The following is a 12,306-nucleotide window of genomic DNA, read 5'->3' as shown; positions in this document are numbered from 1 at the left end:
ATAATGCTTGAAATATTCCCTACAGATATTCTTCAAAGGTTTGGTGCTGCGTCGGGTCAGCAACTGAACCTGCAGAAATCATTCATGAAATTCTCCCCGGGGGTGAATGACAGTAAAAAATAAGAGGTGAGAAGGATTCTAGAAATGGCTGAAACAGAGAATATGGGGATTCATTTGGGAGCTCCGATTGATATCCGAGGAAGGAAAAGTCATTCCTTCCAGTTCTTGGTAGATAAAGTTTCCGATAGGATTGTTTCGTGGGCTTCCCTTCGACTTTCACAAGCAGCCAAACTAATCCTAATCAACACAGTTCTGGTTAGTATATCAGCCTATGTTATGAAATGCCTCAAAATACCACAGAGCATCGCCAATAAAATTGATTCTCTAATCTCAAGGTTCTGGTGGGCTAATAATGGGAATACGGGCATGCACTGGGTAAGAAGAGCAGTCACTCATCTTCCAAAAAGCATGGGAGGCATCGGAATTAGGGGGGTTTCGAGCTTAAATGACGCCCTTCTTTTCAAACAAGCAACAAGAATGCACCTAAATCCGCAGCTACTGTTGTCCAGGGTATATACAGGTATGAAGCCCTGTGGTATTTGCTCAATGGCCATCACCTATGTTAGGAGAGGAAATCCTTCAATGGGGAGGATTGGGATTCAAAAGGCCATAGACACTTTCAAAAAAGGTTTTGCGTGGAAAGTTGGTAATGGAAGTAGTGTTAAAGCAATCAGTATGTCGTGGGTCAATGGAGAGGTTCCAGCTGTTAACTCAAACCAAACTCTAAGGGCAGCCTTGAATTGGAAGGTTGATGATTTTATAGATAAGGAAACTTGCACTTGGAAAGTGAGAAAGGTAAGAGAATGCTTTGAATGGGGAAGTGCGAGGGATATTCTTTCTATGGAGCTGCCATCCACAAATAAGGATGATTTTATATACTGGAAATTCCATCCATCCGGAAGATATACAGTCAAAACAGGCTACTACTTTCTCATGAAAGATGAGGATCAGGGGAATAAGGTCATCTTCAATGATAAGGATCAAGAGTTTGTGAAACTCATATGGAGAATGGATATTCAGCCTAAATGGAAGATTTTTTTGTGGAAGCTTTACCACGATGGGATTGCAGTCAAGGCAAACCTAGCCAAAAGGGGCATACAGATAGATGAAACCTGTTGCAAATGTGGGTTAGGCTCGGAGGATAGTCAACATCTTTTCAGATTCTGTAATCTAGCGAAAGAGGCCTGGGATAACGGTGGCCTGACAATTCGGTCTGACTCTGTGGGATACAATTCTTTAAGGGATTGGATCCAATCATATATCCTGCTGTTCAATAGCGAGGATGGAAAACATAGTAACCGTATAGCCTTATTTATTGCAACGTTATGGGGGCTATGGAGAACGAGGAATGCAAGGTGTTTCAATGGTAGTGGAGGAGGAGCAAGCTTGGTAACTGAATTCACCAGCCAAGCAATGAAGGATCATGAGACCTTCAAGCTTAATGAAGAGAGACACAATTGTATTGATGGCAATGAAAGAGGGTGCCCTACCCATCCACCGGGATTTAATTATGTCCATTTGGGGCAAGAAAGGGAAGGCTTTGGAAACTTCCTAATTGAGGTTGATGGGTCATGGGACAAAAGGACTAAGAGGGCAGGAATTGGATGGTCGGTAAGGGAAGAGGGGATCAACAAAGGTAAAGGAGGAAAGCATGGAACAACAAACTCATCTCTACAATGTGAGGCTTGGGCATGTTTGGAAGCTATGAAATGGGCCCACTCAGAGGGTAGGCATGATCTCCTAATCTTATCAGACTCTTCTAACCTTCTCGCCAATCTCCGGGGTACCACAGGTAAGGATATTGAGATTTCGTGGACGGTAAATGAGATAAGGAAGGTAGCCGCCTCACTTACAAAATGCACCATCATGAAGGTCTCAAGAGACCAAGTACAAGGGGCACACGACATTGCTAAGGATTACCGGGCTACTACTATTAATTTTTTTTAGTTTGTTTTGCTTTTTCTCTTGTCAAAAAAAAAAAAAGGATTTAGGAGTCAAATTGCTACTATAACCTCCGCAATAAATTCGATGATAACACGTTGTATATAAATACGTTGATATATAATTTATGAAGAATTGGATTTGGGTTTTATTTTATTTCCTAAGATAAAATCAAGAAAACCCACATAAAAAAACCGAGGAGCTGCCACAAATGCGTAACTTGAAAATAAATTCGATAATTCTGAAGCCTAAATTGGATGAATAATGTTTTGAAATCTATAACTTGAAAAAGGAATTGTAGGAAAATACTGATTGTGGATTTGAGAAATTGGGGCTAACATGCAACTGAGTTTCAGGTTGATTTTCAAATTGGGTTTCAATTTTACATATTCAAGCTAGGACATACGTACATAAAATGATTTGATTATTAAGATATGATTTTTAAGGTGAATAGGCTGTTTGATCTTTATAGGGAGACCTTAGAAGAGGTTGGAAAATGTAGGTATCACTGTGTGTTACCAACTTCAAGTGTCTGGAGTGTTCATATGATTTTGATGAAAATGATGAAGAGCTATTATATTAAGGCCCCGTTCTTTTCACCTTAGTTTTGCTGAACTGAAATTAAGTTTACTGAACTGAAATTATTTTTGCTGAACTTAAATTATTATAACTGAACTTAAATTAATTTTACTGAACTGAAATTATTTTTGCTGAACTGAAATTATTTTTACTGATTTTCTATTATAATTCTTCTTTAAGAAAACTAAATTTTACTGAACTGAACTTATTTTTACTGAACTGAAATTATTTTTACTTAATATTATTTTTGTAAGGTGAACAAAACAGGGCCTAAATGTACATTAATTTATTGATATCTAATATTAAAGATTTATTATGGATTAGATACTCCATGGTAAACTTTTGATACCAAATATTAAAATTAAATCTTGATATATGATATTAAAAATATTGATATCAATCATTAATTGTTGGTGCAGCAGGCCATACCATGTGGTAGGGGTTACTTGTCGAGTTATTCGGTCAGGGGTTTAATTGAGGGTTTTGAATAGGGGTTACTCGAGGGGTTCACTCGGTCAAAGGTTACTTGAGGGGTTACTCGGTCATGGGTTACTCAGTCAGATCAAGGGTTACTAGAGTTACTCGGTCATGGGTTACTTGAGTTACTCGGTTAGGGGTTACTCGGTCATGGGTTACTTGAGTTACTCGGTCAAGGGATACTTGAGTTACTCGGTTAGTGGTTAGTTGAGTAATTCAGTTAGGGGGTTACTTAAGGAGCTCGGTCAGGGCCGGGGTTACTTAAGGGTTCGGCCGGGGGTTACTTGAGGAGTTACTCGGTCAAGGGTTACTCAAGAGGTTTGGTCATGGATTACTCGAGGGGTTACTCAGCCAGGGGTTACTTGAGGGGTCTCGATCAGAGGTTACTCAGTCAAGAGTAACTCAAGTAACTCCTAGCCGAGTAAGTTGAGTATCCCCGACAACTCGAGTATGTAACCCCTGACTGATCTGAGTAACTCAGGTAACCCCTAGCCGAGAAACTTGAGGTCGAGTAACCCTGGCAACTCGAGTAACTCCTGACCGAGTAACTCGAATTACCTCTGCCGCATGGTACAACAGACCGCATACAAAAATTTGTGATGTACAATATGGATGTTTGTATATTGGATTTTTTTAAAAAACTATGACAACCTTATGGAACGAAGAGAGTATGTTTCATTAGCATGATTTAAATAAATATACACACAATGGGTAATACATAAGACATGTAAATAGGCATATATAAATCATTATGATTAAAAGGTATAATATAACCGAAATATATAAAGGCCAGAAACCTTATTATTCATATTTTTAGTATGTCTATTTATTTTTGTAAAACATTAAATTGAAAATATCATAATGAGTAATTGTTGTGATAAATGGTTGCACATTATTGTGATCTATATTAAGTTTTCAATATTGTGAATTAAATTAACTATTGTTTAAATTTTATAAAATTTAGTATTTGAACTTTTAAAATCGTGCAATTGCAAGGGTTCTATACTAGTTTATGCTATAATTCATCACTTGTAGGAATATGATTATATGAGCTTTGACAATTCAATGGTCATTTGTTATGTTGTTGGTGGAAAATTATAGAAAAAATTTAAATTAGCTAGTTTTTTTAACAACATTTTTTAAAAGGTAGTTTTTTTAATCTTCTTCATCACTATCCAATTCGATCACTAGGCCCTAGTAGCTACGTTCGTGAGTCTGCCCCGGTCTCACTCACTCCAGGAACTACAAAAAAATAAGGATTTAAAAAGGTTTTTTTTTTTTTTTTTTTTTTTTTGTAACTGTAATTATTTTTACTAAACTTAAATTATTTTTACTAAACTCAAATTATTGTTGTTGAACTTAAAAGATTATTATAGAACTGAAATTAATTTTACAAAACTGAATAAGATTTATAAATTCTCTATTATATATATTTTTTTAAAACAATTTACTAATTTTTATTGAACTAGACTTATTTTTACTATCCTGAACTTATTTTTTTACTAAACTGAACTAATTTTTACTGAGCAAGATTTATTTTTATTAAATTAAAAATTATTTTTACTGAATAGTTTTCTTAAGGTGAAGTTTATATAGAGCCTAAATGAATCCCCTCACCTTCTTTTGTTTTTGTAAACTTTAATTTGTTTCCCTGTAGGATCTAAGTGTTTACTCATTATTTATTTATTAATTATTTATTTGGAGGATTTCAAATAGGTAGAAGTGATAATATAAGTAAGATAATACTCGTGGGGTTCATCTAGGTTTAAGTGTAATTGAAAACAAATAAAGAAAATTACCAATAATTGATCCAACCATGTGGGTTATTGACAGGCTATAGTCGTATCACCTAGTCAAAAGTAATTCCTAAGTCCTCTAACTAAAGTAGATAGGGAAGTAGGGTCGAATCCACAGAGAAACAAGTCTTTCTATTCCTAATTAATTAATATAATCTAAACTATTAAGTAACCAATTTTGTTGTTATTTAAAGAAATTATACTACGAAGAATAAAAGTAGGGGAAATCAATAATAAGGAAGCCTAGGGTCACAGGTTCTCCAATAATTAATATTCCGGAATAAAACATAACAATCAATAATTAACATTGCACAAATAACATGATTAACAGTCTCTCGCAATTTATTAATTAACATAGATCTAACTGGCTCTCGCAATTTACTAGATCTAAGTTCCTATTGAAAATAGCCTTTAATATCAAATTAACATCTGCTCGATTCACCAATTCAATATTGCTATACTTTTACAATCAAAACACATCTGCTCGATTCATAATCCAATTGTAAAGAATTAAAACAATTCAATAAGAAATTATCATGCAATATCAATAATCAACACTAACAAATTATCCCTTCATATTAATTATGGATCTCCATAAACCCTAGAAAGAAATCTACTCACACATAATTAAATCTAAACTAAACAAAGCAATTAAAGTATACCCAATTCCCCTGAACTCGGCCGAAACCCTATAAACCCCTCAGCCTAAATTGAATTAAAAAGAGATTTGAGCTAAAAAGAGTTAGAATATGTATTTATGTGCCAAATTTGAAGGTAATCAGAGGAAGTAGTCAAGTAGCGAGATGATTGGGTTTTGGGATTGGGAGTGTTCGAGGAGGGAGGCGACTGCGAGATGGTTTTGGGTAGGGGGTTGTGGGTTTTCTCATTAGCCGGTTTTAATCAACGGTGGATTGGCCGGATACTGGAGTGGAAAAGGAGGGGAATGGGAAGGGGAAGATGGGGAAGGGGATTGGGCGGTTAGGTCGCGCGATAGGGGAAGGGGGATTGGGATCGGTGGGCAGCACCGGCGTGGGGCTATTTTAAGGGTTTTCGTAGTTCATGGGGAGGGAGAGACACGACATGGGAACAGGGGAGGAGAGTTGCCTCCATCGCCGGAGCAAGGTGGTCTATCATGACCGGCAATGGGGGGGGCAGGGTGGTTGGGCTGCGGTGGTAGGGGGCTAACAGAGTGGTAGGGGAGTGGTTGTGGATGTTGGGGTGATTTTTTTTCAATTTATTTTAAAATAATTAATTATTAAAAAAATACAAAATACTAACCATGGTTAATAAATGATTAAATTGATTACTAATATCACCATTGAATTGATAACGAAAATACATGAGTGCCAAAGATAATTGAAGTTTTTCTTGTTTACCAAAGAGAAAATTAAAAAACTTGTGAGCACCATTGAGAATTTCCCTAAATTTAATGAAAATACACTCTTTGAAGGTCATAAGTACCTATAGTGTTTTGTTTTTGTATTTTGAGGCTAGTATGGTACGAGTTGTTTCATGGATAAATATTTACGCGGGATTGAAAAACAGGTTAATCCTTCGATTACAATCAGATGAATCAGACGAAAATTTTCTTCACGACTAAAACAGAGCGATAGACCCCCTTGTCGAAAAATGCTGAAAATCATAGCGATATGAAAGAGAGTGTGAAGAAATGTACGATTTGCAACAACGATCGTAACTCTGCTGAATGGATGTTTTTATTTGATTCAATTGTCATACATCTATAAGATTTAAATTTATTAGTACATATCATATGACTTTTTATTTTTCAATTATTTATTTAAAAAAAAAAACATCCTTAATTATAATGAGGTATATAAAACAATGCCTGCCTGTTCTCATTTACTAAACTGAGCCTGAGCTGAACTTAAATGTTTATAAGAAAAGAAAAAGGAGTAAATATAAAAGTTGGGTACTAAACTTTGCAAAAAGTTGCAGATTGGGTACCCAACTTTCAATTGTTGCAATTTGGGTACTAAACTTGGGTACTGCCTGAGAATTGACCTGTTGCAACAGGTAACCAAGCATTGAACAACTAAAAAAAAAAAAAAAAAAGCAAATGTCCTTGAATTTGCAGCAATGTCAGAATTTTAAAAAGTAGCCGTTACACTTTGAAGTTGGAGTGCATAAATATTACAGCTTGAACTTAGAAATATTGGCAGCACATAATTGTTTTCTTCACATCCAAAATAAGATCAGGTTCTTCTACTAAGCGTAGCTCCTTCATCTGAAATTGGAAAAAAAAAATAATTAGCGTTGGTGTTTAACAGTACCACAACCGAAAGTATGTCAAGGGTAAGCCATGGGTATGTTCCTGGGAGTCCTTCAAGGTGTCATTGCGGATTGTTAGTGTCCAAGAGCAGGGCTTGGACTAAAGACAATCCCGGAAGAAGGTTTATAGCCTGCTCAGACTATGATGCAGAGACAGAGAGGAGGGGATGTAAATTTTTTAGGTGGCTGGATAGGGAAGAACCAACAGATTGGCAAACTCAAATCATACTAGGCTTGATGGAGGATAAGGAGAAGTTAAAAAAAGAATTGATTGCAATGAGAAGGGAACTCACTAAAGCAAACCAGGTCTCTAGGAAAGCTAAGGCAGATTACACGTTGTTGAAGATGAAAAGGGCTGCAAAAATGAAAGTTGGGTTTAGTTGTCAAATGTGGGTAGTTGTTCTAGTCGTAATCACATTGTTAGTGATCTATTATTTAAGGCAGTAGTTGTATGTTCAAATATTGTACCTGGGGTTAGCTATTTCTTTGTATTTCTCCCTTTCCTTTGTTTTGTTGCTAGTTCCTGTAATGTTCAGATTATTATCAATGAAATGGAAGCATTAATTTTATTGCTGAATTTTCTTATTAATATCATTACCTGTAGTGCTTTAGTTGAAATAATTGTGTTTTGTTGAACACTTGTCTGACTTTCTTGAGTAGATGGGAAATCTTGAGGGCTGAAAGAATGAATTGTTTGTTCTCCTCCACCATAATCCGAGTAGTAGGCTCTTTGCACATTAGTTGTCTTTGGTGGTCCATGTCATTATGAGCAGAAAGATTAAGAGTTATGGAATGATTAGATTTAGGTTAAAAAGAATAATATTCAAATAACTTACTGTTGCAGCTCTTTGATATCCATTTGGGTTTGTGTAAACTCCCACACCCCTCATGTGCATTGGCAGATCATTGCTTGGGGCTTGTTGTTGCTATTGCTTGTTATGTTGTGGTGGTCTGTCCTATGCAACATTTTTGCACCCTTTCTTGTTGTGTCCTGGCACACCACACAAGCTGCATGTCATGACAACTCCCTTTTTCTTCAGTTTACCTACAGCTGTAACTTCTCCTGCTTGTAGTCTTCTCTTAGTTTTTGGTCTTCCTTGTATTTTCTTAATGGTTGGAGCATGTACAATGCTATCAGAAATGGGCCACTGCTGGGGTCCATTTAAAGGATCAAGAAGATAATCATAAGCCTTTAAATATGTAGTTTTGGTGAAGTACTCATTAACTAAGGGTTCAGGTTGGTCCCTTTTGTTCCAAATAGCCACCACTACATGTTTGCAAGGAATACCACTTATCTGCCATACCCTGCAGCTACATGTTTGTTCTTGCATATTCACAACAAATCTATCTTGTGTGGCCCCTTCCCTGACACCATAACAGCACCCCCCATCCCAGTAAGCATTCCAACCCCGAGCCCAAATCTTATGCTTTTCTTGTTTTTGTTGAATTCTAGGGCATAACAGCATCTCCTTGTTCTTTATTTGGTCTCTCTTTTTATGCAATCTCTCCATAATGCCTTCCCTAATGTCCTCAAGCATGGTTATTATTGGCTTATGTCTGGAATTTAGGATGAAAGCATTGAAGACCTCACTCATGTTGTTGTCCACACTGTCACAACATGATAGTGGGCTGTAAAAAGCCCTACACCACTTTTGGTAATTTCTTTTCAATAAGTCCTCTGCTGCATCATCACTAATTTCCCTCATAATTTGAAGGTTTGCATTGAAATTAGCCTCTGTATTACTCTTAGCTATTCTCCAGAATTGTTTCCTGTACTCTAAGCCTCCCCCAAATACAGTTCTGAAGTTACATTAAACATGTCTTGCACAAACTCTGGTTTCAGCTTCAGGGAAGACTTGTGCAACTGAGGCCAACAACCCTTTCTGTTGGTCTGACATAAAAGTGAAGCCCGCACCCTGTGTGAGCCCTAAATCTGCACCCAACAACTCCAAAAACCATGTCCATGATGCTGTAGATTCAACCTCAACTACAGCCCATGCAAGTGGGAACATTTGGTTGTTCCCATCCCTACCTACTGCAACAAGGAGCTGCCCACCAAAAGGGCCTTTCAGAAAACAACCATCTAAGGAGATGAATGGTCTGCAGCCAGCTAGGAAACCTTTTTTCAAGGCTTCAAAACAAATATACAATCTCTCAAACACATTTACATTCATTTTTAGTTTGACTGTATTATTTCTGTTAGATCTAAGTATTTCAGCAGCATACCTAGGTATTAGGGCATATTGCTCCTCATACTCTCCAATTATCAACTTCTGTCCTAACTTTCTTGCCCTGTAAGCCATATATCTACTCACTTTCAACCCCTTTTCCAACCAAACTGTCTCAATTATGTCATGAATTCTCATGTAAGGGTTCACTTTGAATTTAAACTGGAAATTAGATGCAATCCAAGATGCAGTAACATGTTTGACCTGTGCTGTTTTGCCACATGAGTGCTCTCTTGTGAAAGTTTTCACAAGAAAGTTTCTTTTGCCACTCTCCCAGGAACCCCAAATCCTCCAACCACAACCTTTTTCTTTATTTTTACAGTGTGCTCCTACTTTGTCATGTGAGTTCCTAGAGAACACTATGTCTCTCCCCATTTGAATGGCATAATCTCTTATTGCCTTCTTAAAATTCCCACTGTTCTCAAAAGACTGTCCCACAAAGAATTGGAATCAATTCCCAAAGAAGCATCACTTCCCACTATGTTGCTGACCTTAGTCTTCTTACATTCTGGTGCAAGTAGATAGCCAAAATTCTGATCATCATCAGATTCATCATCTGATTCTGCATCAGTAAGCCCCTCTGAGTCACTGGTGTACCTACTAGGGTGCTTCCCCTTTGACTGTTCTACCCTTTTAAGCATTTCCAATTCATCATCAACATACTTCTGCTTCAATGTATCTTCCTTTATCCTATTCCTAGCTTCCACACACTCAATATCATCTTCATCTGAACCCTCAGTATCATAATCAATATAGGGTTCCCCTATATTTTCCAGCCCACCAGATAACAAGTCAATGAAAGACCCACCCCCATCACCCAGCCCAAAGCTGCTGTCAATGTGCACTGACTGATCAATCTCATGTTCTGTGTACACATGAATGGCCTTAAACTCTAACAACAAATAAAGAAAAGGGTCACAGCTCTTAGTATCAAAACCCAAATACCTAATGCCAGTTTTGAAGTCTTTCCTTGGGTCTAAAAAGTGAACTTTAACAATATCAGTGTGACCCAAACTATCAATTATTTCTTTGATATATTTACCATCAACATAGTCTGGAATATCTTCAAATATACTAACTCTGCCCCCCATGTATCTCATGTCCTCATTAAGCACCCATTCCCCTCCATGATGCACAATAACACAAAGTTTCAAATCCATTTCTGTCAACATACAACAATTGTAAATATGTGTTCCCAAAGTGTTTGCATTTAAATGTTTAAGAGTGTATGGTTAACATCCTTATTTGCACTGACATGGTCAAACACACATATGTCTCAATTGCTTAAACATTGCACTTATAATGGTGATATAAATCATATGCACAATGTCTCAACAATAATAAATTGTGGCAAGATAATAAACAGCAATCAGAATCATAATAATAAACTTCATTCATATTATATATTCATAATAAATACAACCATTGCATTGTTCAAAAGGGGTAAGCTTCATCCTACAGCTTACCAAAACAACCTACCAAATATACTCACTGTCAAGGGAGTGACAAGTCCAAAAACCTACCTAGAAACCTTGTCACAACAACCTAATTCCCATGACAGTGGGAAGGCCTACCATAAGTACAACTTAATTAAGCTAAAAACATAAACATCATAAGCTTAAACTAGCAGCATCATCCCCAAAAAAAAAGCCTAAGTCTGCTGCATCCAGTCCCCTACACCCACGGCGCTGCGCCCCTATGGCATCTCATCACCATACAACAAGGGGAAACCGTCAAAGTAGACAGTCATATCCTTACTCAGCCATGCATGGAGTTCACGGCCATTGTTGTACAGCAAATCCCTGAGGACCCACTCCTGAATTTGAGCCCTAGGACCATAGAAAGGGTAATGAAAGTGCAGGTGGCGCAGGCGCCACCACATCCTCCACCTCCTGCAGGTTTGCTCCACGCCAATCTTGCCAACAAAGTCCACCCTTGGGAAGATGTGGGTCACCGGAATCTCGTGCTGGCTCATGAGTGGGTGGGCATCAGCAAGTGCATCCATACCTAGGTTGGTCAACAATTCCATTAGAAATGGATTAGGGTACAAACTACTTACTTAAACACTACTTAAATGGGTTAATTAAAATAATAAAAACATCATAAACCATGTTTATTAAACTAATCAACAAACCAGATCTATCTTTACACCTTTAACCATTACAAATCCCCACCATTAACATAAAAAATTAAATCTTACAAAACCCCACACAAAACATCTCACTTTCACCAAAAACAAACAAGATTCAACTTTTCTAAAAAAAATCAACTTTCCTTTTTCAAGTAAAAAACACGCAAACATACTAACAAACCATATACAGCAGCATACCATAAGCATTTATCAATAGAAGACAAAAATAAGGAATATACCTTCGTTCGAAGCCAGCCTTCGTGCTTTTCCAGCGTACCCCTCAGCAAGTCTGCAGTTAGGCCAAGACATTAATGGCGTCCTCTTTCTTCTTCTAGCTCAAAGGTTTTTTTTTTTTTTTTTTTTTTTTGTTGTTCCTAAATTTGTTTAAGTGTTGGTAGTACAATTGCTGAAGTACAATGCTTCTCTTAAATACACAGCAAAGTCTTCTTGGAGAAGCTTCTAGGTAATTCATCCAGATCGTTCATTTCTCCCGCGGATTTTGCTCTGTTTTGAGAGAAGTAATGCCTCGGGTGTTGTTCCCTATGCACAATCATTACAAACATGCAATTTTTTTTTTATTTTTTATTTTTTATTACACTTAACTTGTTAATTACCTGTGATAACAAGTCACCCACCGGAAAAGTAAGCTCAGGCCGGTTTCGGTACCCAATTTGCAACTTATGAAAGTTGGGTACCCAATTTGCAACTTTGGGCAAAGTTTAGTACCCAACTTTTACATTTACTCAAAGAAAAAGTATTTTTGCTTGTCAACCTTTCGAAATACGGACGGAGTTTCCCAAGCATG

General features: G+C 37.1%; 1 protein-coding gene across 1 annotated transcript; it reads right to left on the bottom strand.

The window, feature by feature from the left end:
• Nucleotides 1-8,098: 8,098 nt before the first annotated feature.
• Nucleotides 8,099-8,848, bottom strand: LOC145596967 (uncharacterized). Its single transcript, XM_081653155.1, has one exon. It carries the CDS (start codon nt 8,846-8,848, stop codon nt 8,099-8,101), a length of 750 nt encoding a protein of 249 aa, XP_081509281.1.
• Between the last annotated feature and the right edge of the window lie 3,458 nt (nt 8,849-12,306).

Source organism: Chenopodium album, chromosome 20 (assembly GCF_948465745.1).
Source record: "Chenopodium album chromosome 20, dcCheAlbu1.1, whole genome shotgun sequence".
Taxonomy (NCBI): Eukaryota; Viridiplantae; Streptophyta; class Magnoliopsida; order Caryophyllales; family Amaranthaceae; genus Chenopodium; species Chenopodium album.
Note: the sequence above shows the minus strand (reverse complement) of the source record. Positions and strands in the feature narration are given on the sequence as shown.